This window comes from Muscardinus avellanarius, assembly GCF_963383645.1.
Source record: "Muscardinus avellanarius genome assembly, chromosome: 5".
NCBI classification, from domain to species: Eukaryota; Metazoa; Chordata; class Mammalia; order Rodentia; family Gliridae; genus Muscardinus; species Muscardinus avellanarius.
In genome coordinates, this window is record NC_137790.1 from 123,067,440 (window position 1) to 123,094,374 (window position 26,935).

At 44.2% G+C, this 26,935-nt stretch overlaps 1 protein-coding gene across 7 annotated transcripts in view; it reads left to right on the forward strand.

The window, feature by feature from the left end:
- LOC308263197 (schwannomin-interacting protein 1) overlaps window positions 1-26,935 on the forward strand; it is a gene marked incomplete at both ends in the record, with an annotated part of 408,307 nt that overhangs the window by 340,006 nt on the left and 41,366 nt on the right. For 2 of the 7 annotated variants that reach the window (XM_080696094.1, XM_080696087.1), the window contains one exon: window positions 23,407-23,436. The exons of the other annotated variants lie outside the window; for them this stretch is intronic. In XM_080696094.1, the coding sequence (XP_080552220.1) occupies window positions 23,407-23,436 (30 nt within the window). Of the gene's footprint in view, window positions 1-23,406; window positions 23,437-26,935 lie in introns of those variants that run through there. 7 annotated transcript variants of the gene reach the window in all.

The window sequence follows — 26,935 nt, forward strand, 5'->3', positions numbered from 1 at the left end:
GTCTCACTGAGTTACAAAGGGCCTCACTAAGTATCTGAGGCTGGCTTCGAACCTGCGATCCTCCTGTCTCAGCCTCCCAAATACTGGGATTACAACCATGCACTATCACACTTGGCTCATACATTTCTTATTGTCAGCATTTTTTATGCCCATTTAGAAACCAGTTTTCCCCTAAGCTCTGGCATTCTACCTCTGTCAGTTTTTTTTTTTTTTTTTTTTTTTTTTTTTTTTTTGCGGGTTTGGGGATAGAACCCAGGGGCATTTGACCTCTGAGCTACACCTCCTGCCCTATTTTTTATTCTTTATTTTGAAACAGGGTCTCATTAAGTTGTGGAGGGCCTCACTAAGTAGATTTGGCTGTCTGCGAACCGCGATCCTCCTGTCTCAGCCTCTCGAATGCTGGGATTACAAGCGTGAGCAAGCGTGAGCCACCACTCCCCACCTCCTTTCTTAATAAAGACCTTCAAACCAAGAAAGTCATGTTTTTATTATTATTATTATTATTATTATTATTATCATTATTATCATTATTATTTGTAGTACTAGAAATTAAATTAAACCCAAAGGTATTCTACCTCTGGGATATATCACCTACCCCAATTTTTTTTTTTTTTTTGAAACAAGGTCTCACTAAATTCCTGAGGCTGGTCTCAAACTTGTCATCCTTCTGTCTCCACCTCCTAAGTACTGGGCGTATAGGTGTGTGCCGTCTCACCTAGCACATGCTTATATTATTTGTTTTAGTGTTCTTTTCTTTTCTTTTAAGAATCCTGCTGTCATCTTTCTCAGCAGGGAAAGTGTGACCTTTTGTGTAGAGATAGAACTTTAAAACTGGTCCTCAGGACTCATCTGTGGCCAACACCTGCCTTGACCCCTAAGGAACAGCTGAAAAATCTAGAATAGAGGATACAGGTCCTGGAGCCGCCTCTGGGTTCCTGTCCTCAGATGCAGGAACCAGGGAGAGACCCTGAGCCCATCCTAGCCAGCTTGGCTCAGCCTTTGGGTGTGGAGGGAAGGGACCCAGCCTCCTGTCCATCAGCCAGTTCCTTTACCATGCCAACAAAGCTGTTCTGTGAATATCAGAGGGCAGATTTGATACAGTGAGTTACTACACCAGTGATGAAGAGTTAAATGAGCAAAATGTGGGCACTGAGGTGATCCTGAGACTGGCAATTGCTACTGTTGAGCAGCCATCACCCGAGTACTAAGGCAAAACAGGGAAGTGGGGACGTGGCCCTGGGGAACAGCAGCCACAGAGGATCAGAAGGGTCGCCTGGGGCAGGCACTCTGGGTGCTGGAGGAAGGTCCAGCAGGGAATCTGGGGAGGTTCCTCCCTCCAGGCACCTTGGAGCAAGGACAGGTGACAGAGCTTGTGGAAGCCCTTGGCATAGCCTCAGCACCACCGAGCAGCTGTCCTGGCTTTCTTGGCTTCTTCTCCTTCCTGCCACAGTGTCTATTACCAGTTTTACTCATTTACCTGCCTTTAACACTTAAGAATCTCTTATTTATAAAGATTTATAACAAGGAAGGGAATCTGTTAATCTACTCCAATTAATCCCATAGATTGTTCTCCAGTTATTAAAGGGAATGCTTTTATTTTATTTTTGGTACTAGAGATTGAAGCCAAGGGTATTCTACCCCCAAGCTACACCCTATAGGCCGATTTAAAATATATATATATCTTATTTAGAAACACGGTCTCACTAAGTTGCTGAGAGCCACACTGATTTGCTACGCTGGCTTTGAACCTTTGAACCTGTGATCTTCCTGCCTCATACTCCCAAATACTGGAATTACGAGTGTGTGCCACCACGCCCGGCTTTGGGAATACTTTTATATTAGTGAAGAAAAAAGCAATCTCAGCTTACTTTTAAAATCCCAGAGAATGGAATGCTGTGTGATAAACTTAAGTTTCCCAGAAAACGGAACACTGCATATTATCTCATTTCACTTTTGAGGGTTTTTTGTTTTGTTTTGTTTTGTTGTTGTTGTTGTTTGTACTGGCAGTTAGACCCAGGGATATTCTATCTCCAAGCTATACCCCTAAGCCCTATTTTATTTTTTATTTTGAAACAGGGCCTCACTAAGTTGCTGGGGCTGTCCTTACACCTGTGATCCTCCTGTCTCAGCCTTCCAAGTACTAAGATTACAGGCATGTACCACCCTGCCCAGTTTTGGAGATTTTTTTTGAAGGTCACGTTTATGTTTGGGTTGAACCCGTGTCCTCATGGTAACCATGTGCATCGATGTGAATCGCTTATGCCTAGAAAAAAAAAAAATGGCTCATTTACTTCTAAGGACCAGAATCCCATGGGCATCTCTTCCTGCTGCTGCATCTCCTTTGTTTCTGAAGCTGGTGAGGCTGGTACTGATGGTGCCTCCTGGGATTGTGTTCAGTTTCCTTCAATAAGCCTTTATTGAGGGCCCGTCGTGGTGCCAGGCTGTGCGCTGGAGACATGGCGGCTAGGAGACAGAGGAGCCTGGCGTTCCCCAGGGCCTCTGCACCCTCCCCCGCCACGCCCCATGAAGTGAGGACCCACACAGAGCACACTGGGCGGCCAGAGCTGTGCGGTAGCCCAAACACCTGTTGTTGCAAAGGCTCTGTCACCAGTGACTCACATGCTGTCCTCATTTTATTATTCTGAAATTCACTCATGATTTGAGTATAGGCTTTTCAGTATTAAGTCTAATACTAGTTTCCATTTGCTGGATATTTGTGTTGCATTCACCTAATAGCATTTTAACTAATTATTTTCAGTCATTGGCCTAGAAGGTAATACTTATATGTCTGATAGATTTTATTTTAATTAGCATGTATTAATTGTGCATATTAATGGGTTATGGTGTGATACATGAAGGGAATGTTTATTTTAAAATTAATAGTTTGTTTAGGATTTGTGCAGTTTCCTCACTCACCTCTAGAAAGGAGCTGAGATGACTGGATTTTCACTGATAAGAGGTCTTCAAAAATAACTCAAGTGCCTTAGTCGTTTTTCTGGCCTTTGATTTTTGTGTTTTCTTAGCAGTGGATAGTTTGTTCATCAGATTAGAGGTGTGATCTGGGGTTGGGAGACATTTTGTTCTAGAGATTAGAGTGCTGAATTGAAATTTTAGAGATAATGTGGATGCTAATTTTAACCAAGTCAGAAGTTTGTAACCTTAGGCAAACTATTTTGCTCCCTATTTTCATTATATCTGCCATCCCTGTGATATACAGAGGTTTTTAGACAAATTAGTGAGGATGTTTAAAAATAGCATATGTTTATCTTGGATGAAAGGGCCTAGTTTTGTTAGCATGGGGCAGAGTCTTAATCCTCCCTCCCAGTGTTGCATGATTCTCAAATACCTTTAACACACGCAGATCCCAGGTATCACACTGCATCTTAGGATTCTAACTTATTTCAGACCCTAGCATTAGTGTAGTGTAGTCACCTATGTCTCTTCTATAACATGTCTAAACTATATCTTTATCTTTACCTACCTACTCGCCTTTCTGTGCTCCCAGGTGGTCCGGCATGCAGCAAGGGTAGAAGCCACAGACATGGAGAATACAGCCAGCTCCAGGCTTCCCTTGGTTCTTCCTCTTGCACCGCATGTGTTGGCCATTTCATGTGCTTATTGGATATGGCATTAACATATTCTACTGCTGCTGTAACAAATTGCCACAAACTTGATGGCTTAAAACAACATATATTTATTATCTTTCAGTTCCAGCAGCCAGAGGTCTGAAATGGGCTTGCTATGACTAGTTGGTTGGCAGGACTGGTTCCTTCTGGAGGCTCCAAAGGATGATCTCTTCTGTGCTTTTCTGGCTTCGACAGGATGCCCACGTTCCTTGGGCATTATTCTGACCTCTGATTCGGCCATTGCATCGCTCCTGTGTGACTCTCCTGCCCCTTCTTACAGGGACCCTTCTAATTACATTGGGACCGCCCAGATAGTTCAGGGTAATCTCATTCAAGATCCTTAACAATTCCTACAAAGCCACAGGCTTTGAGAAGCAGGACTTGGACACACAGGAGAGCATTATTCTGCTACTGTGGTGGGAGGAACATTAAAATCCCCACTTTTCTCATGTGCGTTTGGAGACCTCAGAGTCGGCCTCAGATTCCTTTCCCCACAGCATTTGACAGGCAAAAGAGGAACATTTTGCTAAGGCTAGATGTGATAAGATCATGTCCAGAATTTCAATTTTATTGATTTTTTAAAAAAAGGATGCCATTTTTTAAAATTTTAACTGCCTTCGGAACTTGTTTCACAAATAGACTGTGTGGCATTTGAATTTCATTAGCTCTGATAATGAAGCGCTGTTGCGGTTTCCTCCGGTAGAGTACTTTTCTACTCTGTACACAGTGATTCTCAACAGGAGTAGGTGTGGCTTAATCTTGAATTTATTCTCCCAGTGAGCCTTCATTGAGCACCAAGTGTATATTAGGCTCCTAGACACAAAATGATTGGATTCCTGAACTCAGGGACCAAGTCAAAAAGTCACCTCTAGTGGTCAGTAATCTAATGGTGTCATTGGCTTTCTTTGTAATGCTGTGCTTTGTGTGTGTGGGGGACATAGAGGGGTGCTGGGTACTGAGCCCAGGGACATTCTACCTCTGAACTACAACATCTGACCCTTTTTATTTTCTATTTTGAAACGGAGTCTTGCTAACTTGCTGAGGCTGGCCTCAAACCTGCAATCCTACTGTCTCTGTCTCCCAATCCTCCTGAGATTACAGGTGTGTGTCAACATGCCTGTCTGATCCTGTGCTTTATAGCATATGCATGTAAAACATCCTGAGAGGAGTCTTCCATGGCACAAAAATGATTGGAAATTTCTATGAAAGGATAATAAACAGGACTTTAAGAAGATAGTAGGTCTCACCAAGATGATGATCAAAAGATACAGGAAGCCACTCAAGAGGGGACAGGCCGTGGACAGCGGCTTTCAGCACCTGCTGCTTAATGAGATAGTGGGTGAAATGACTGGTGCCTCTAAGAAATACCAGTTCCCGCCCCTGAGGTGCTGATTTAATTGATCTGAGGAGGGCTCTGGCATCTGTCCCAGAAGACAGGGTATTGAGTTTGGTCTTGGAGAGGTGAAATTGAATGGAAAGACCCAGGAAGCTATCAGAGGTCAAGGGCTCCATGAAGGAGCAGCGCACAGTTCCGTGGTGTTGGGGTATTGACTTGGTGAGTTGGTCGGCTTTCCATGACTGTGACAAAGTACCTGAGGTAATCAAATTAAAAAGAGGAAAGGTTTACTTTGGTCCAAAGGTTTTCAGAGGTTTCATCGTGGCTGCTATGTATGGTGGGGCAAAGCTGCTCACCTTGTGGAACTCAGGAAGCAACAAGAGAGAAGACAGCCAGGGGACCCAATATCCCTTACAAGGTCGTGCCCCCCAATGGCCACCCCCCAGGCCCTACCTCCTCCAGGTTCCACCATCTCTCAGCAGCCACAGGCCAGGGACCACACCTTCAACACCTGGAGCTTTGGAAGAACACTGCAGATCCAACCCTAACACACAGTCATAAGTTCCTACGCCACCTGTTTCCACACCACCTCGGCTGCCAAGCGTTGTCAGCCGAAGGTGACCTGTGACCTGTGAGCAGGACAGACTGAACTTAGGCACATGGACAGATGCTGATCCCTGGGCCAGCTCCTCCTGGTAGGGAAGGCGGGTCTAATCCCAGTCCTGCACTTACTAATCCTGTGGTCTGAACAAAGTTAGCTCATCTCTCTGCCTCAGTTTCCCCAGTAGTGACAGCATTTTCCAGGAAGCTTCTATGGGGCCCATTTACAGGGGAGGCTCACAGGTGCTCAGGTGCTATCACAGCTAGCTGGGACACAGCAGGAATGGAAACTATGTTTTTGAGACCCAGATGTTCACAGTCTCAGGACCGAGTAGTGCAGGACCGAAGCGGGGCCATGACAGGCTTCATCCATACAGCAAACACGCTAGGCCTAAGTTTCAGTTTCCCAGGAATACAACTAACAGTTAAGTGCCAGTTTTGGCACCTGGGTCAGGATGAAAAACTCCCAACCAACCCCAGGAGGCACGAACCAAATGGGAGGCACCAAGTATCCTGTCTGTTGCTTGTGATAACAGCAGTAAAAATTCCTTTTGTTTTAAAGATAACTCCTTTGTAAATCACAGCCCGAGTGACTGAAATGTATAAAACTGCCTTGGAACAAAGACTCGGGGTCCTCGTCAAGACTCAAATGCGTTGGAGGGACTTGGACCCTAGCTCAAGCTAGTTCCCCAATAAACCCCTTCTTGTTGTTTGCATTATTGTGTGTGGTGGTGGTCTCCTGTCACCCTGGGGTCCTGGACTTTGAGTATAACAGTAGTACATGATGAAATATGCTTTAGACTTGGTGCTGGGCCAAAGGAGCAAATCGCTCCATTTCAGTAGGTCAGAGGAGGAGACTCTGAAGCTGGGTCATCCAAAATACCTAGGATTTCCTGAGAGGACGTGGACAACGGCTTTCCAGGCAGAGGAGCAGCACATGTAAGGTTACGGGGCAGGCAGTACACACCTGTTATCCCAGCAGTTGGGAAGCTGAGCTATGAGGATCAAAGGTTGGAGATCATCCTCAGCAACTTAGTGAGATCCTCTTTTCAAATAAAAAGGGATAGAGATGTAGCTTGGAGATAGAATGCCCTTAGGTTCAATCCTCAGTATCAAGTCAAATAAAATAAAATGAAAATCATTAAAGGGGGGAGGGTGTGATGGTTTACCCTTGTAATTCCAGTATTTGAGAGGCTGAGATAGGAAGATTGCAGGTTCTCAGCCAGCCTCAGCAACATATTGAGACCTTGTTTCAAAACTGAAAACAAAATAGGAGTAGGGCTATAGCTCAGAGGTAGAATGCCTTTGAGTTCAATCCTCAGTACCATTAGAAAAAAAAAAAAACCCAAACTCCAAACCAAACAACAATAACAAAAAGATTACGGGGCAGAAAGAGTGGGAGGTGGGGTCACTCTTCCTGGTCCCTGGAATGTATGTCATCCCTTGGGATTGGGGTGGGGAACTAGTTCAGGACTCCCTGTGGTACAGAGATCCATGGAAGATCAAGTTTCTTACATAAAATGGTGCACTATTACATATAACCTATATGCATCCTTCTATATACTTTAAGTCACCTCTTGGTTACTTAAAATACTCAATGCAATGCAAGTGCTCTGAAACTAACTGTTATAACTGTTTTGTTTGGGGGATAGCAACAAGAAAAATATGTGTACATGTTCAGTATCAAGGCAGTGTTTTAAGGCTATTTTTGATCTGCAGGTGTTTGGACCCAGCTTTGCAGAACCCACTGGGAGCTGGGACTGTATTAGGGTTCCTTAGCTGTCTCATTGGGTCTTCACCGAGTTACAAGTAAAGCCACATTTCAGGGCACTTCAGGAAATGCCTGTTTCAGAGACCCAAGGGCCTGGAGACTACTGGGGGTAAGCAGCTGAGCTGCAGGCTGGGCCGCCCCGGTCCACCGAGGTTCAGAATCTGTGGCCGGCAAGCGTCCTGGGCCTTGCAGTTTGGGAATGTGATTGTGATCAATACATCTCCCCAAACAACCCTCCAGTGCTGGGGGGAGGGGAGGAAATGTGACCAGTCAATAAAAAGGGGAAAAGAGAGGCCTGGATATGAGATGTCTCCTCATCCAGTTTTCTTACCTGGTCAGGAGCTCTGAACCCACGACTCCTATCATTTGCTGAAGAGCTTTGACATCAGCAGCCTGGGGTGAAGGGAGCAGCTTACAGGTCCTGAGCTGCCACTGTTCCCAGAGTTTGCCTGGAGCTACTCTTTGTCCTCTGTCTGTCTGAATGGCCTCAGACACAGGCAGGAGCAAACCACACCCAAACCTGCTTTCCAGCCAAGCGCTCTTCTGGCCTACACAGCCAGTGTGGTGAGAACAGGCTCCAGGGGCTGGGGGTGCAGAGCGCGTGCAGAGCATGTGCCGGGCCCTGGGCTCCGTCCCATCACCGGGGACTTCAAAACCAGTTTGTTCCACTGACCCAATAGGACTTGACCAGGAGCCTTGTTACTGTGTCCTTTTAACCTCTCTGCTGATCTTTATCATACAGCTGCCCCCACTATGCCTGGAGGTGGCCCGAAGGCCATCTCCATCTGCAGCCGAGTTTCCTCATCCCTGGTCATTTCCAGGAGCTCCCTCAGCAGATGGAGGGAGATCATCCTAGGCAGATTTCTCCTCAGTCTCATTTACCCAAATAGGGTCACATGTTTACCTTGAAATATATGTGGCGGGGGAGGCAATGCAGGTTACCTGGGGCTCCTCCTCCCAATCCCCGCAGATCAGCTCCCCAAGAACCTGGCCTCTGCAAAAGAAGGCGAGGGTACCCAAGTAGAAGTTAAAGTCCTTTCTGAACGGATGGGAGTGGGGTCAAGGCAGCCCCAGCAGTGCCCAGTCCATTCTATACCTATTGAGATCAGCCCACAGCCCCCAGGATCTGGCTATGGCTAGACTCTCATCTTCTGGAAGGCTGCTGACCCCTAGTGTTCTGAGTAGAGCATTGGTCCTAAAATCCAGACACTTCCCTTCTTCCCCAGGGAATCACAGTAGCTGTGCCACCACACACCAGGAGATTGTGAGCAAAACACAACTTCCAGGACTCGGTGAGTTTAACCGGAAGCCTTCCAGAGAACCTTCAAGACCCAGTGTACAGATCCTTGGTCCAAGCACACTCTCTGCTACCCTTGTCACGACTGCAGGTATTCCCACAAAGCCTTTCCCCCCCAGACACATGATGTGCTACCTGAGGGTGGCAGCGCCTGGGTGCAACGTGCCTGGGGTCTCACTCTGGGCAGCCCACACTTAGCGGATACTTGCGTGAGATGTGCACGGCACAGCTGTGGCTCAGTGCTCCTCTGCCCTTCCCTCCCTGCAGATGTGGCTCAGAAATACCATACCTGCTAGCTGGATTGTGCTCGCAGTGAGAAAAGTAAGCAATTGTGTTCTGCCTGTGATGCAGATATGAAAGTATTACAGTTGCTCAAAATATACATGTGACGGCTGCTTTTGTGTTATGGAACACCACCACACGGTCAGAGCAGAGGAGGCCTCCCGCTGCGCAGGCTTCTTAGTACAACCACAGCAGCCTGGGCTCTGCTTCCTCCAGCTGCAGGCAGAGCTGTGGGAGCTGGGCCCATCTCTGGTCTGTGCCTGCAGAGCCCTTTAACTGTGCTCCGCAGTTTGGGTTATGGGTAGAGAAGAAATGTGGGAACATGATATAGGATGACTAGCAAGGAAAGAAAATGTTTTTGTTTTGTTCTGCTTTTAATTGACTTCTAATTCAAGTGTGAAATGAGGCCACTCTCAGACTAGGAGAAATTTTGCACAAAGCCAGAATTGGAAATTAACTGCCATTAGCAGTGGAGGGCACTGAAAAAACAGATCAGATTTCTCAGCCTGGGGTCCAAGGGCAGCTCCGGAAACAGTGGCAGGCACAGCTGCAAAGTCCCTACGGCTGTTTGGTTTTGGCAGCTGTTTGGTTTTGGCGGCTGTTTGGTTTTGGCGGGCGGAGCTGCTGCTAAGAAGAGAGCATGTGCTTCCCACAGGCTTTCCTTCCCTTCCCACAGGGAGGGAGATTATGGGCAGGAAAGTTCATGGTGATCAGATGAGTATGGGGCGGGGCAGATCACTGATGCACAGCTACCAGAAGCCAGACTGCAGCACTGTGTCCCAAAGCACTGCATGCCAGTCTGCGTTTGGCTGTAGTTAGGCAAATGCTGTGTGCATCAAGATTATCACCTTTACGAGGTTGACATTGAGTAGAAAATAAAGATACACTATCCGCTCTACTTTTCAGCTGACATTTCAGTTTCGCTTTTGGAGTCCTTCTCCTTTGAGATAAAGAGCTTTCTTTTGGAAATGTGGCTCTTATTAAGTCAGTGTTAACTGGGATTTTGGAGAAGCCATGGCAGTGGCGAGCCACTTAGAAGTTGTGCTCATAATCCAGGGAGAAAGTGGTGGGTGAAATTCCATATTAGCTTAGTGAAACTGAATGAATACCTGGCAGATGTGGAGGGGCTGGGTGGTACAGGATGACCTCCTTTCTCCTCACACTGGCCTGGTGGTGCAGGGCAAACCCTCTCCCATGCACACACATCTGCACTGGTCTTTACTAGTGCTGACACACACCCCACAGTCCCCAATGTGCTGAGTCTGGATTGGGTTTTGTGAATTGGCATGTTTACCTAAGTGTTCTCTGATATTGTTTTGACAGCTCATTCTCCACGTTAACTTCTATCTTTGGTGTTTTTGTTTTGTTTTCCCCTTTTCCAAATGAGACAGACAAACAGAGAGGGGGGGGGAGGTATCCAGCTAAATAAATAGATGACCTCTAATTAGTGATCTCTGGAGAACAGTCAGCCTCAGGACTCAGGGAAACTATAGCTGGCCAGCTGTTTTAATTTTGGCAAGGGAAGGACTCCTCAGTGCTAGGAAAAAAGTGGCCAGCTAACCTAAGGTACAAACAAATTCTGCACCTGCTATCTTAAGTCTTCTTAACAGCCCGTGAGGCAGGTATTATTATTATTATTATTATTTCTTTGTACAGAGCATGAAATGGGGCTTAGCCGAGTTTTAGTATTTGTCCAGGGCATAAGTCACTAAAGGGTGTGACTGGGTTTTAAAATCCAGACATTTGTAATGCAAAGAGCCCTGCTCTTTTTACTGTCCCAAATGTTTCAGTCTCAAGTTTCTGTCTTAGAAATAAAAGTATGAAAATAAAAGTATAACAATACACCTTTGTTCAACTTCTAGACAACTTCTCCCAAGCCCTTATGTTTTCATCAAGAACTTATTCTTGTTTTCATTTTGGTACAAAAGCATTAATAATAAACATCTTCTGGCCCAGCACCTCAGAACCAAGTGCTGCTGTGAGTATGAGCGATGTCAGCTCTGTGCCTATACCGGCACCCAGGAGTCGCTTTCTGTCCACTCTTCCCTGGACATGTGGGCAGATTACACTGAAGGCAACAATTTCCTACCTGTCCCTGGCCCCCTGTGGTTATGAGTGGTCATGTGACACTGTTTAGCCAATGGCTTGTAAGAGCTATTGGGTGGGCTTCCCAGATGTATCCATGGCTTGTTCTGGCTTCCTCTCCTTTCTTTTCCTCCTTCCCTCCCCTCCCATCAAGGGTGCATCATCTGAGATAGTGCAATACCTGCTCAATGTGTGAGATAGATGGAGAAAACGCCACATCTATTTTCCTGCTCCAAAAGCTACTGAATTTAAATAGAGGACTTCTCAGGTATTAAACTGATGAGAGTAGCCAAAAGAGAGTTGAACTTAGCCAAAAGGCCACTGCCTTTTCCACTCTCTATTCCTTCTCTTCTTCTAGCCAGGAAGGAGGTCAAGATGTAACTGTGAGGCCGAGAGCATGTGCTAGGGGTAGCTGAGGCAGAGATAGGAAGTCCACTCTCTAGTGACTATAAAAACCCCGTGGTACCAGCCCGGACTTGGCTGCCTACAGACCTCTCGTTCTGTGGGGAAATTAAGCTCTCAAATTTTTAAACAACTCTATGGAAATATAATTACATACCATAAAATTCCTCCGCTTTAAGGCTACAACTCAGTAATTTTCAGTAAATTTATAGGACTGTGCAAACATCACACAACCCAAATTTAGAGCATTTCCATCACTCTCAAAATAGCCCTCTTGCTCATTGGCAGTAACTCCCCGCCCCCTCTCAGCCCAGACAACACTGGCCCGCCTGTCTCTGGGTCTGTGTTTTCTACATCACAAATACGATTTCATATAAATGGGATCATCTATTATGTGATCCTTGCATTTGACTGGTTTTGCTCTTACATTCGATAACCGTCCGGCTGTGACAGGGAGCAGTAGCCGGCCCTTCTTGCTGCTGATAAAACCCATTGTCTGGCTCCACCGTTTGCTGTAGCAGTTGATGGGCATGTAGACTCTTTTCATTGTGTAGACATGAATAATGTCTCTGTGTCAACGTACATGTTTTTCCCTTGAGAAGAGAAATTTCAGGGTTCCGTGATAAATTTAGTTTCACTGTTTTAAAGCACTGACAGTAATTGAAAAGTGGCCAGCATCTCCCATCTCCTCCGTGATGCAGGAGGACTCCAGTTTTCCTGTGTCCTCACCAAAATTATTTTGTCTTTTTTATTCTACCCATTCTAGTGGGCACAGTGTAGTGTTTTACTGGAATTTTAATTTTTATTTCCCTAGGACTGATATTGAGCATCTTCTCGTGTGCTTATTCTTTATTCAGATTTCTTCTTTGGTGAAAGATTCAACGGTTGCCCATTTTTAATTGGGTCGCTTGTCTTGTTATTGACTTATAAGAGGACTTCCATATTCCAGATACGAATCCTTTACCAGAAGTACTCTGTAATATTTTCTCCTGGGTGTCTCATTTTCTTATTGGTATTTATTGAAGCACATTTTGACGAAGTTCATTTAAAGATGTTTTTTTTCTTTCCTGGATCATACATTTGGTGTTTAAGATCTCTTTGTCTAACCCAAGGCTGCAGATACCTTCTGTTTCCTTCTTACAAATTTTTTTATTCTAGCCCTTATATGAGGTACATGATTCATCTTGAGTTCATTTTTATATGGTGTGAGGTTCCTGAATCCATCTTTTTGCATGAGATACCCAGTTGTCCCAGCACCATCTATTGAAAACACTGTCCTTTCTCTTGTAATTATCTTTGTAAAAAAATCAATGGACTATAAATGTAAACATTTATTTTTAGACTAGAAATTCTGTCTCATTGATTTATATGTCTACAGTGTGCCAGTGTGGTGCTATCTTAATTAAGGTAGGGTTATAGTAAGTTTTGAGGTTGAGAAGTGTTGGTTTTCCATTATAGTTCTTTTTCAAAATGGTTTAGGCTTTTCTGGATTCTTCACATTTTCATATATATATTTTAGTATCACTTTGTCAATTTCTGCCCCCAAACCTGTTGGCATTCTTATAGGAATTGTGTTGACTCTGTAGACCATTTTATGGAGAAGTGCCATCTTAGCAATGCTGAGTCTTCCAATCCGTCTCCTTAGATCTTTAATCTCAGCAACATTTTATCATCTGCTGCATTTTTTGCATTTTGCATTTCTCTTGTTCCCTAATTTTTAAAGTGGAATGGAAATTTCTGAAACATACCGCTCAGTTAAAATCTGGACACATACTCTAATTAGAAAATAAGATGAACAATATAAAAAATGGAATCTGGGTGTGGTGGGACACACCCGTAATCCCAGTACTTGAGTACTTGATAGGAGGATCTCAGGATCCAGGCCAGCCTCAGCAGTACAGTGAGGCCCTCTGCAACTTAGTGAGACCCTCTTTCCAAATAAAAAATAAAATAGGTCTGAGAGTGTAGCTCAGAGGTAAAATGCCCCTGGGTTGAATCTTTAGCACCACACAAATACATACACAGACACAGACACAGACACACACACACACACACACACTCACACTCACACGTGGACTTAAAACACAAGTATTTTCTGTCTGTGAAGGCCAAACTGTATAAGAAAGGCCAACTGTATAAGAGAACGGTTCTATAGTACAAAAATGGAGGAAACTGCATTATTAGGTTATATGGTAGATGGAGTATCCTTACAGTTGTGTGTATATATGTGTATATTCCAATAAGACAATACAATCTGGCACAAAAATCAGTGCTGATAATTACAATGAATTTATATCACTAATATTTATTTATAAATTTGTGTGGATTTTGTAAGTTATCAGTCTTAGGAATTGTTAACGAACCTTTAACATTTTTGTTACCTTATTCCTATTTGAAAATAACTAGCTGAAAAACCACAGTAGCCCACTAGAGGTCACCATTCTTCACTAAGAGCGTCCCTACCTAGGAAGTGGGGGCTGCTCTTCTTCCACACATGGACAAGGCACAGGAGCACATACACACATGCACACATGTACACACTGTGGCTTGGCCCCTCTGGGAAAACCAGATCAACTTTATCTCATGTTCACTCTATCAGATGTAAGCCTCTCACTTTTTTTTTTTTTTTTTTGCCACTGTTCTTTCTGCTCCTAAAGAAAGGAAAATGGAGACTAAAAGAAATGTCCAGTTCAGTGTGATAGTGCACACCTGTGATACCAGTATTTGAGACCTTGAAATAAGAATATTTTAGGTTGGAAGTCAACATCAGTAACTTAGTGAGGCCCTCGGAAATCTAGTGAGACTCCTTTTCAAAAATAAAAATAAAATAGGACTGAGGCATATCTCGAAGGTAGAATACCTCTGGGTTCAATCCCCAGTACCTCCCAATATCTACATAGATGTCCTTAAACATGAACATAAAATTGAGATGAAATCAGGTAGACTTCACCCAGATTTACCTATGTGCCCATTGCTAATTTTCTACGGCATGTGACTTGCAGTCTACACTGGGCAGAAGTAGCATCTGGAGAGGTGCTGGACTGCGTGCAGTGAGCTGGCACTCTGGCAGATTCTGTGCAAGTGCAGTCCATCTCATTCTTCTGCAGGGACAAAGAGCCCCCTCCCACTGCCTGCCCAGTGCGGTGGGCTTCAAGCCCTGTCTGTAGAGAGCCAGGCTGTAGGAGGAATTTTTTTTTTCTTGGCGGTACGGTACTGGGGATGGAACCCAAGGGCATTCTCTACATCCTCAGCCCTATTTTTTATTATGTATTTTGAAACAGGATCTCACTGCGCTGCAGAGGGCCTCACTAAATAGTAGCTGAGGCTGGACATGAACCGTGATCCTCCTGTTTCAGCCTCCCAAATGCTGGGATTACAAGCATATCCACCAACCTTGGCTTATAGGAGGTATTTTTAGAGACTAATTTGCACCCATTATAGTGAGCTGCTAAACATTTCACCCTCAACCCCCCCGACAAAAAAATAGAAATTAAAGAGTTCTGAAATGTAAAAACAGTTCAATATACACCTAAAAAAGTAAAAATAACTCAGAATACATATACAAGTGGAAATGTTGATAGGATTTAGAAGAAAAGTCTTTCTATAAATCTGTGTAAGAATAAAGCACTATAAAGCACTTCAGCCCCGTTATGATTTCATCCCCATAGTATCTATGCAAATGATTTCTCTCCACCTCCTTTTTGATATCTGTATATTTAATTTCTCCTGCTGGGTAGTCGCTTATGTCTTTAAAGTAGTTGAACTGGCATACATGAGCCAGTGACTGTGAAGGTGGTTGCTCCTCGCTGGCCTTCCTAAAAAAGTCATGGCCACACAGGTCCAGGTAGGAACCATTATCTGGGTTCCCCAAGAGGCCAGCTGAATGCAGGGCCGATTAGGGTCCAGTTTGATTGGCACAGTCCCTCATCAAGCCCAAGAGCGCAGTAGATGAGTGGGAAGGTCTTGTTATAGACAGTGCCTGTTGTATGTGTGATGTGTGAGCGCCCTGCCTCTCCTCATCTTGTTTATAAGAGATGTGAGCACTCCATATTGTTAGAAAATCAACTGTAAGTTTCTTACTGTTTTGTTTCAAACTTATGCATATGTGTAATGATGAGTATCCAGAATTGCAGGTATGCTAATAAGAACTGCTACCAGGTGTGGTGGCTTACCCCTGTAATCTCCGTACTTGAGAGGCTGAGACAGGAGAATTACAGGTTCAAGGCCAGCCTCAGCAACCTAGTGAGACCCTGTTGCAAAAGGAAAAAATAAATAGGGCTCGGAGGGTGCTCAGAGGTAGAGTGCCCCAGAGTTAATCCCAAGTATTATTTTTTTAAAAAAAGAAAGGAAGGAAGGAGTGCCACCATGTATAGCTACTTTTTCTTCATGAAATAGGAATCTATGGATAAGACACAAACAAAACATAGAAATAAATGTAGGCACAAGACTAAATGACATCTCTAAACTCTGACTTAAGATATTTGTATATAAAAAGAGCCTCGGATATGTATATAAGAAGAGCCTCATACTCTGTAATATAATATGTAAATATAAATTTGAACTCAGAATAGTCTTTTCTTGATGAAACATTTTTAATCATTTGCATATAGGTTTTCTTTCTTTCTTTCTTTCTTTCTTTCTTTCTTTCTTTCTTTCTTTCTTTCTTTCTTTCTTTTTTCTTTCTTTCTGCAGCACTGGGGATGGAACCCAGTCACATTCTACCTCCAAGCTACACCCTCAGCCCTATTTTTTATTCTCTACTTTGATAAAAGGTCTCACTGAGTTGCAAAGAACCTCACTAAGTAGCTGAGGCTGTCTACAAACCGCGATCCTCTGCTCTCAGCCTCTGGAATGCTAGGATCACAAGTGTGCGCCACCACGCCCGACTTATAGGTTTTCATTTTAAAATCAGGTGCTAATATTTTAAAAAAGAAAAAGTGACAACCACTGGTTCACACCAGCAGTTTTCTCAGGAAACTTTTTTTTTTAACAGTAAACTATTTTTAATAATCAGAAAAAGTAAATATACATGTAATTAGGGCCATAGTAGTCTAACTTCTGAGTACATTAAGCTTACATAGTTTATAAAATTCTCAGGTGGGTCTCTTAATCATAATTACAAAGATAAAAAGGTCCCTTTTATCTCTCTTTCACCTCTTATTTCTGAGTAAACCAAGGTCCGAGCTCTGAGGACACACACCTGCATCCACATCTGGACAAGATGAACCAGGTGAATGAGATTGCCGCAGCCTCTGGCTCCCCCTCACTGAGCGCCCCCTTCCTCTGGTCCATTCTTCGTGACTGTGCAGAGGGAATCCCTCTAGAAGCGCTTGTCTCCACCGCAGACAACACTAGCACCCTGCCCATCCCTCCTGTCAAGCCCCGAAGGGCAGCGATGCTACTTCCCATGGCAGAAAAGAGGAATGTGTTTCAACTACAAAGTTATAAGGATCAGGGGGGAAATTGAAGAAAGTACTTTGTAAATAAAAGTATCCTCAAAGGTTCCTTATCACAGCCCAAGCTGCATGTGTTGGTGTTGGCAGTAGCAGCTCAGGCTTCTGTGGATCCATTGGTGGGTCTCATTCCCCTGGCATTCGACCACAGGATTTATTTTCCTTGCAATTTATTTTCCTTCATTGCTCTGTGAAGTCGAACAACTTAAATCCGTATAAATTGTTTTCTACTTTCCCCACCGTCCTGAGAGAAAGCTGAGAAGTTACTGTTAAGCGGGTGACTCCCAAGCTCTATGTCTCTGTCCCGAACACACCATTGTTTTCAACATTTTGTTGTGAATATTTTCAAATGCAGATTTTTTTCACAAATACCAATTTATGTGCTTCTCAGTTCTGCCATTGGTGTTTTACCAAGCTTGCTTCGTAACAGCTTCTCGTCAGCCGATTGCCGTGTTCATCCATCCGTTCAGCTCATTTATTCCATGCATTTTAAAGTAAGTTTCAAATATCAGTAAATGTCCCCTAAATACGTTAGCCTGCATATCATTAACTAGAGTTCAAAACTTGTTAACTAGCTCTTTTTATCCTTTAGAGGTAAATTTTATACATAATAAAATACACAGCATTTACATATTTTATTCAGTAAGTTTTGACAGAGTTATACATCTATTTAAGTTTTCTATGCCCCTTCCAATTCAGCCCTGATCCCAATAATACACCTTTGAAGCCATGTGTCCTATGGATGTTGCTTTTTTGCCACTGTATTTATTGCTTAAAAACCCCTTCCTAGCTGAGCATGGTGGTGCATGCTTGTAATCCCAGTACTTGAGAGGCTGAGACAGGAGGATTGCACAGGTTCGAAGCCAGCCTCAGCTACTGAGTGAGGCTCTCAGCAACTTAGTGAGACCCTATTTCTAAAATATAAAATAGGTCTGGGAGTATAGCTCAGAGGTAGAAAGCCCCTGGGTTCCACCATCCCCAGTAAAACACACACACACACACGAAAACTTCTTTTGGGAGGCTGAGACAGAAGTATCACAGGTTGATGGCCAGCCTCAGCTATGTAGTGAGGCCTTCCACAACTTAATGAGACCTTGTTTTAATTTTTTTTTTTTTTTTTTTTTTTTTTTTGGTGGTACTGGGGTTTCTGGAAGCCCTTCTACCTCCGGGCTACACTCCCAGACCTATTTTATTTTTGGAAACAGGGTCTCTTAAGCCAGCACAGCTGGCTTCTAACCTGTGTGATCCTCCTGTCTCCACCTCCCAAGCGTGGGGATTACAAGCGTGCGCCACCACGCCCGGCCTGAGACCTTGTTTTAAAATAAAGAATTAAAACTAGGGCTGGAGGGTATAGCTCAGAGGTAGACTCCTGGGTTCAATACCCAGTACTGCAAAAAGAACAACAACAAAAAAGGTAAAAAAAGAAAAGAAAAGAAAAGAAAAAACCCTTCCTTCTGTTGCAACTAATTGCCACAATTGAAGAAAAAACTTTTTTTAAATTTAAACATACAACAGTTTGTATAATGGCAGGAACAATATTTTGGTCAGAAATAACTGTTTTTTTTTCCTTTGAACACATTTGGATCTGGGTCAGTGAGGCCACACCACAGACCTCTTTTTCTCTTTGAAAGAGAAAACCATCTACTTTGGCTCAAAGAAAATTTATTTCTCAAGGTTGGTGAACCTATATCTAGCATATGTGTTGTTGTGTTCATGCTTCTGTACAAGATGACATCAACTGGGTGGCTTATGAACAACAGAAATTCATCCCCTGCTCGGCATTGGGAGTCCCTGGGTCAGGCATGGGCTGGGGTCTGGCGGGGCCATCTGCTTCAGAGAGGGGGCCAGCTCTTGGTGGAAAGGCAGGCTCTGGGGGTCTTAATAATGGTGGAAATTCCACTTGAGGCAGTGGCACCTCCTCCTATCACCTGCAAGAGGGAGAGTGTCTGTTTCTTTGAAGTGGGCTCACTAGGCCTGAACACAGAAAACCATGTCCTTATCTCTCCTTCCTTTGATACCTCCATGTTGATGATTGGATGTGACGGCTTTCTCAGATCCAGTTTCCATGTCTGGGAAATGACAGTGTTGGAGTCAACCATCTCATGAGACTCAGTAACTTTTAAGGGGAAGGGGAGCTGTAAAGGCTTGGGAGAAAAAGAATCTCAGCACTACACAGGCTCTGCCTCAAATAAAAAGTTCATCAATATTACATTTTTTTTAGTAAAAAATAACAAATATTGATGTAGGCTGGCAAATTGTTCTAGCTTAAATGTTCTCAGGATAGCTGGTTTTTGTTAAAAGTTTTTTTTTAACTGGTAGATCACAATTTAAATAATAACACAAAGTCCTTTCCAATGAATGGCTTTTATAGAGAAGCCTGCTTGATCTATTCCTTTTTTTTTTTTTTTTGTCTTGTTTGCATCTCTCGGGAGGGTTTTTTGACAGGATCTGGGATACAATTGTCAGCAATCTGTCCTCCCCAGAGCCACCTCTGAGTCACTGCCACTATTTATGGAACAGCAACTGTGAAGAGCAGGATTGTGTTTAGACTTTTTTTTTTTTAAACAACACATGATGAGTGTCTTAGGAGCTTATGTAATATACCCCAGAAGCCTTCATTTTCAGAAGAGAACAGAATCCAGAAAGCAGCCTTTTAGCTTTGCACAGTTGAGAAGCATGCTGTTGAACCCTTGGGCCCAGAGATGGGGAACAATTGATGGGTTGTCCAGCTACCACTTGCAAGAACTTCAGCAGCCTTTGGGGGTTGGGGAGGAGAGCCACACTGTCCTGAAAGTCAGGAGCCTGCCTTTCCTACCAAGCCTGTGGTTTCCATTGCACCTCACCCCTGCCTACAAAAGGAACTTCCCCGCCTGCTCCCCTTGCCCAGAGGCAGTGTTCCTTGGGGGTCCTGTGTGTGGAAAGTCATCTGTGGATTACCCAGGGGAGAGGAAAGGCACAGAGTGTGCTCTTTGATGCTTGATTTCCTTGAAATATTTTTATCTGAAGTCCCTTTCATTTGCTGTTTTCTCTCTAGCTTTCACAGATGAGAGAAAACGTACCACCTTTGACTTTCTGAGACTGGCTGGTCTTACCATAGTATTCTCTTGTTTTATCCATTTTCCTGCATATGGCATAAATTTGTTCTTCCTTATGGCCTAGTAAAAATATTGTGTGTATATATACCACATTCTCTTTATCCATTCATCTGTTGATGGACACCTAGGTTGGTTCTATAATTTGGCTATTGCGGGTTATTTTGCTGTAGATACATGCATAGGCATGCAGGTGTCACTGTATATTCTGACATTAGTTCTTTTGTAAAGATATTGAGGTGTAACATAGCTGGGTCATATGGTGGTTTCATTCAGAGTCTTTTGACTTATCTCCATAGTGGCTGTAATAATTTACTATCCCATCATCAGTGTAGAAGCATTCCTTTTCTTCCACATCCTTGCCAGCATTTATTATTGTTTGTATTCAGCATTTATGATTGCCATTCTATTGAGTAGATAGAATCTCAGCATAGATTTGTTTGTTTGTTTGTTTGTTTTTTGTTTGTTACGGTAATGGGGATGGAACCCAGGGGCATTCTACTTCCAAGCTATACCCCCAGCCCTATTTTTTATTCTTTATTTTGAAACAGAGTCTCATTGAATTGCAAAGGAACTCACTAAGTAGCTGCGGCTGTCTGTGAACCCAGATTCTCCTGTCTCAGCCTCCCAAATGCTGGGATTACAAGCATGCACCACCACCACCAGGCTATCAGCATAGTTTTTGATTTGCACTCCCTGGTTGCTAAAAATGTTGAACACTTTTTATATACTTATTGGTCATTTGTATTTCTTCTTTTGAGAACTGTTTGTTCAGGTCAATTGCCCATTTTTGATTTGGTCGCTGGACTCTTATCCACACAGGGCCTCTGCCTCACACATCAAGCTTTCCCTGTGCTACAGGGCCCAGGAGTAGCCCCAGAGCACCCCCATTCCCCTGTACTTCTGGGGATGGGCTGGAGCTTTGGCAGGGGCATTTCCAGGGTGCTTCTCCTTGGACCTGGTGCTGAGATTGAGGCCAGGAACCAGAAGTGAAGTACATGTTCGTACAGTGGTGGAAATGGATTGAAGAAGTTTGAGCTTCAACAAAAATTCAAAATATTCATAAAATGCATTTTGTCTCTTTCCAAGAAATATAGAATTGTTAGAAGCTCTTTGATTCTATTCAGTTCTTTCCCATAAACACATTCGGTCCAACTTCCATTTCTCTTGAGTGTTCTCTGCAAGTCTAGAACTCCTTCCCTATCCTCTTGCAGGTAAGGTGGGCTATTTCAAGGAGCATATGTGCTGTATTTGGGGTGTCTGTATTTTAAATTCACAGAAATTAGCAATATATATGCACAAGACCTTTTTGAAACAAAAACTTGCAAATTAAAAATACACTAACGAGCCGGGCGTGGTGGCGCACACTTGTAATCCCCGCGCTTGGGAGGCAGGGACAGGAGGATTGTGCAGGTTCGCAGCCAGCCGCGCTGGCTTAAGAGACCCTGTTTCCAAATAAAAATATAAAAATAGGTCTGGGAGTGTAGCCTGGAGGTAGAAGGGCTTCCAGGAACCCCAGTACCACCAAAAAAAAAATACACTAAAGAGTGGGTATGCTGGTATATGTTTATAATCCCACATTTGGAATGCTGAGACAGGAGGATCACGGTTTTTAGAAAGCCTCAGCCACTTAATGAGGCCCTTTGTAACTCAGTGAGACTCTGTTTCAAAATAAAGAATAAAAAATAGGGCTGTGGATGTAGCTTGGAGGTAAAATGCCCCTGGGTTCCATCCCTAGTACTACAATATATGTATATGTATATGTATGTCTATATACACACTAACATATTTGTGTGTGTACACACACACACACACACACACACACACACACACACACACCCCACCATATATTCATAACACACTCCCTTCTATAAGAGAGTGCTTGCTGTACACGCTGGTCAAATGTCATTTCAGTGCACAGACAAAAGTAGCTGCTTTTCTCTGTCAGCATGATGAAGGCTTTGGTAATTGGTAAGAGGAAGAGCTTTTGAGGAAATAAAGGATATTAAAGTAGCTTAAAATAATGTCCCTACTGATTATTTAAACTTGGTGGCTTAAATTCAGTTACATTTTTATTAAATGCCATTTATGTGCCAGGGACATTTATTTAGAAATGAGTGCCTATAGCAACTAAGGAGTATGGATAAGAAAATAGTATCTTATTTTTCCTTAATTTTCTTTTTCTTTGTTTTGGTGGTACTGGGGATGGAACCCTTCTACCTCCGGGCTATACTCCCAGCCCTATTTTTATATTTTTTATTTGAAAACAAGTTCTCTTAAACCAGAGAGGCTGCCTTCGAACTTGTACAATCCTCCTGTCTCCGCCTCCCAAGCGCGGGGATTACAAGCGTGTGCCACCACGCCCCGTCTTACTTTTCTGTTATTAAGTTACCTTGAAGAATTATCAGGCCTAGCCAAGCATAGTGATGCACACCTGTAATGCCAGTACTTGGGAGGCTGAGACAAAAGTGTCTCAAGGTTTGAAGCCAGCCCCAGCAACATAGCAAGGTTTTATGTTTCCAAATAAAAAATAAAATAGGTCTGGGAGTGTAACATAGAGGTAGAATACCCCTGGGTTCAATTTCCAGCTCCACAAGGGCAGTGGAGGAACCTAACAGTCCTGCTTTTCCTGTCCCAAAGTTCTACAGTGGCCCTTGAAACCATTCAGTTCTGCCCCATAAAAATATTTGGTCTAACTTCCCTTGGTTATTATCTGCAAGTCCAGAAGTCTTTCCATACTACCTTGTAGGTAGGATGGGCTGTTCCTCGGGCCATATGTGCAGTGTTTGTCTGGTCTATATATTAAAATCACAACATGGAATAATAGACATGCACAAAGGCTTTAAAAAAAACTTGCAAATTAGTGTTGAATGTTCATGAAATGAATAAATTATACCGATTTTAATATTTTAATAAGCTCTCTCCCTGTAAAAAATTATAGGAATAATTCTCCCATAGTATTTCTGTTGAACTTAAAAGCAACTAAAAGCCCAAAAAAGCGAGGAATCTAAAAAAAAATACACAATACTATTTTTTAAAGAGTGACGCCTTTTTCTTTAGTTCTAAAGTTGACAAATACATCTAAACCCATCCAGGAAGCCCTCTTTCCCGGTGAGTGTGGGGATGGGCGGCCTCCTTGGGCCCTGTCTAAGGCCCACGATCCCCCGCCCAAGGCCGCGCTCGGCAGCGCCCCCGCCCCGCAGCCTGGCGTGGGAGGCCGGGCGGGGCCGGGATGCTGCGCCGTCCACCTGTCAGCGCCGCTGGCTCCGCCCCCCTCAGCCTCGCTGCCATTGGCTGGCGCGGGGACGGACACGCCCCCCGGCCCGGCGAGCGAGGCTGGCTCCGGGAGGCGCCGCTGCGCAGGTTGCTCAGCGACAGCATCCATCTTGGTCGGCGGATGCCCCGCGCCTGCCCGCAGCAGCCTCGCCGTGGCCCTGCCGGCCCGCCCTAGGATGCGCCGAGATGGTCCACCAGGAGAGCTGCTCCTACCAGGTAGGTTCGGGCGCCGCCGCCAGGCCTGGGCCTCCGAGGAGGCCTGAGTCTTGGGCAGCAAGTCACCCCCTCCCTGGGGCGGTTTCCAGGGATGGCCCGCCGCCCGCTCGGCCTCCACCGCCTCGCTGAGTTGCAGGCAGGCTTGCATAGGAGCAGGGGGCCTCCGAGGCCTCTAAAGCCTTGCGAACCCCCTCCACCCCGGCGCCCGGCTTTGCAGCTCAGTGCGTCCCTGTAAGCCAGAGGGATGGCTCCGAACTGCCAGCTAATTTAAGGGGATTCAGAGGAAAACCGGGTCGGAATTGCACACCTATAAACATTGAAAAAGATGTGATTCTTGCTCATAGCATAGGATGTGAGTTACGTTTCGTCCATTTTATTTATTTTTTTTATTTTTTGGATGGCCATTAAGAAAATTATGTAAATAGAAAGTCATGGTTGATGATCTTGGAAATTTTCAAAATGAGCCAACAGGCTCTTGATGTTTCAAGTTGCGCTTGTGTATCTTTAGGAACTTTTATTTTTACCAGAATATTGGTCTAAACGGTGAGAATCAAAGTACTGATATGCATTAAAAATGGCGCATAGAAACATTTTATTAACGTATCTATCTTTCTGCCAGTTCGCTAGCTGGAGTTCACTTAGACAATTTTGAAAGATCAGCTCCAATGTTTCATAACTCCTACCCACTCTGTGGGACCGGGCGGGCGGTGCTGAAAAGTGCCCTTCTTGTAAACAACAGCAACAGTGTTCTCAGACTGCTGCAGCCGCAGGCAGGCCCATCCACTCCCAGTGAGTATTGGGCTATCACTCAGCCAACCAACCCCAGAAGCCCCAAGAGGCCAGCTCCCTCACCTAACAATGCCTCTGCCTCCTGTGAGGCCACCTGAGCACGCAGGTGCTTCTCAGCAGGCTAGCAGGCTTCAGTGGGAGAGGCGCACAGGCAGGAGAGCAGGGTCAGCAAGACCCCAGAGCTGTAATCATCTAATGCTTAATCATTAGAGCTTCATAACTGTAGGCTCAGTTTATAATATTTTCATTTTATAGGACATTTTAGATATTTAGATTCTAAATCTCAAAATCTGTGCTGCAAGCCAGGCATTGTGGTGCACACTTGTAATCCCAGTACTTGGGAAGCTGAGAGAGGAGGATTGTGGGTTTGAAGCCATCCTGGGCAAATTAGTGAGACCTTCAAGCATCCTAGAAAGACCCTGTTAAAAAAAAAAAAAAGGCTTGGTGTATAGCTCAGAGATAGAATGCCCCCAGATTCAATCCCCAGTACCAAAAAAATAAATAAATAAAAAGTGCTTCAGAGGTATTTTTCCACAAGAAAAGGGTCAGAGAGGGGGCTGAAAACATGCAAACACCCTACACCCTGCTTAGATGTGATACAACCTTGGGGTGGGCTATGTCTAGTGTTCCTGCAGAGCCTATCTGTGCATGGCTGGACTGCAGGTGATTAAATTACCATGACAACTAAATTTTTTTCTCTCTTTTCAGAAAAGCTTTATCACTTACGTTTTGAAGGGTGAGCTAACGGATTATTCCCTATAGCTTTTCATTAGGCTGAGTGTGAAACCATGGTTTTTGTGGAGTGAAAAATTGGTCACATACCAACAGTTTTGTCTGGAGAGAAGGGCTGTGTTAGCCTACTGCTTCCTCCAAAGAAAAGCAAATTGATTTTATTTGAAATGAACTGCAATACAGAAGATTGGCATTGTGTATTTAATAGTTTCAAAGTATTTATCACTTATTTGCACAATAAGATAGTGTGTGTTTGATGGATAATAACAGTCAATAGACTCTTTATCTCCGTGGGATTTTGTAGAATTACTTTCATGTATACTTTTTTTTAAAATGCTCCCTTTGATACATGGCTCAGCAAAATCAGAGCCATTAACCTTGAAGCCAAGTGTTAATCCCGCCTGGAAACCTTAGATTTAGAATCAGACAGCATTACATGTGGGTGGATGGATTCAGAAGTGGTTTCTCAGCCAGGTATGGTGGCGCACGCTTGTAATCCCAGCATTTGGGAGGTTGAGACAGAAGGATCGTGGTTCATGGCCAGCCTCAGCTACTTAGTGAGGACCTTGCAACTCAGTGAAGCCCTGTTTCAAAATAACGAGTAAAAAATAGAGCTGGGGGTGTTGCTTGGAGGTAGAATGCCCCTGGATTCTATCCCCAGTACAAAAAAAAAAAAAAAAAAAACCTAAAAAAAAGTGGTTTCTCCAGACATTTTGGCTTGTCATCTGGCTCTCTGTGATTGTTGGCAGTTTGGTATTTTTCAGAATCTCCCTTGATTTGATGAAGGCTTACTTGTGTTTTTTAAGGATGATAGTGCAGTGGTCAAGGAAAATTCCCTAGGTTACATTTTTAGTGAGTTGACAGAATTGATGTTGAGGACTGGTTCCTTCCCTTCCATAATGATGCGTACCAGTATTTCTCTAGAATTCGTTAAGGGAGAGTTCAAGAAGACAGCCTCAGAGGCCATTCCCTTTAAAAGTAGGTGCACACAGTGGTGCATATATGTAGATGTGTGTTGTGATTACTGCTCCTATCACCACTGCAGTCAGGTTTTTTGGAGGGTCCCTCTGCCCTGGCCTCGCCCCTTGCACTATAGTCTGTCTTCAACACGGTATCCAGAGTAAACTTTTAAATTTCAAGTCAGATCATTTTCCACATCACAGAATTTTCCAAAGGTTTTTCATCCTACTCATAGTACAAATCCGGGTTTTCACAGGGCCCCAGACCTTGTTGGCCCCTGTGTTCACTTGGTCTCTCTCCCCTCCTGGCTCTGCCGGTCCCCCTCTCCTGCCCAGGGCATCCCTGCTCTAGCTGGTTCTGCCAGGCATGTGCCCCCCCCATTCTCCCATGTAGAGTTGCCACATTTTAGCAAGTAACCTGCCAGGTGTGAGACACGTGTTTGTGCTAAAAGATGGTAGACCATGTATCTGAAATTCAAAACCACTTGCCTGATGACCCACTGCACACTATCTCACTGGCTTCAGGTCTTTGCTCAAATGCCACTTCTTGGGGAGATCCTGTCCAGACCTACTCTGTGAACCCCAGCTCCCCAGCCCTGTCCCAGTGATGTTATCATTCTTCCCTGATTAATTTCTGTGCATACCGTTTATCCCCATCCAGAACTCTTAGTCTGTTTTCTTCCCCCTTGCTTTATGTAAGCTCTGTGATGACAGGGTTTGTAATCCTTGTTCTCTCTGCCTCTCTAGCGCTTAGACCAGGTCAAGTGACAACAGGGATGTATATGCCTAGTACATAAAAAATTGATCAAGACAAAAGGCATTGTAGGTATACCACAGCATCAGGTGAAGGCATATTTTTGGCTTCCAGTCCTGCTCCGTCCACTGCCCAACCAATAACCCTCACCATTTTCACTGGTGGGGGAATCTCTCATCTGTGAAGTGGGGGGAGGAGGAGTTCCGGTTAACATCCTGGCACGAGAGTGGGAAGGACCCTGCCAGAAGCCACCTTTGTGCATGAA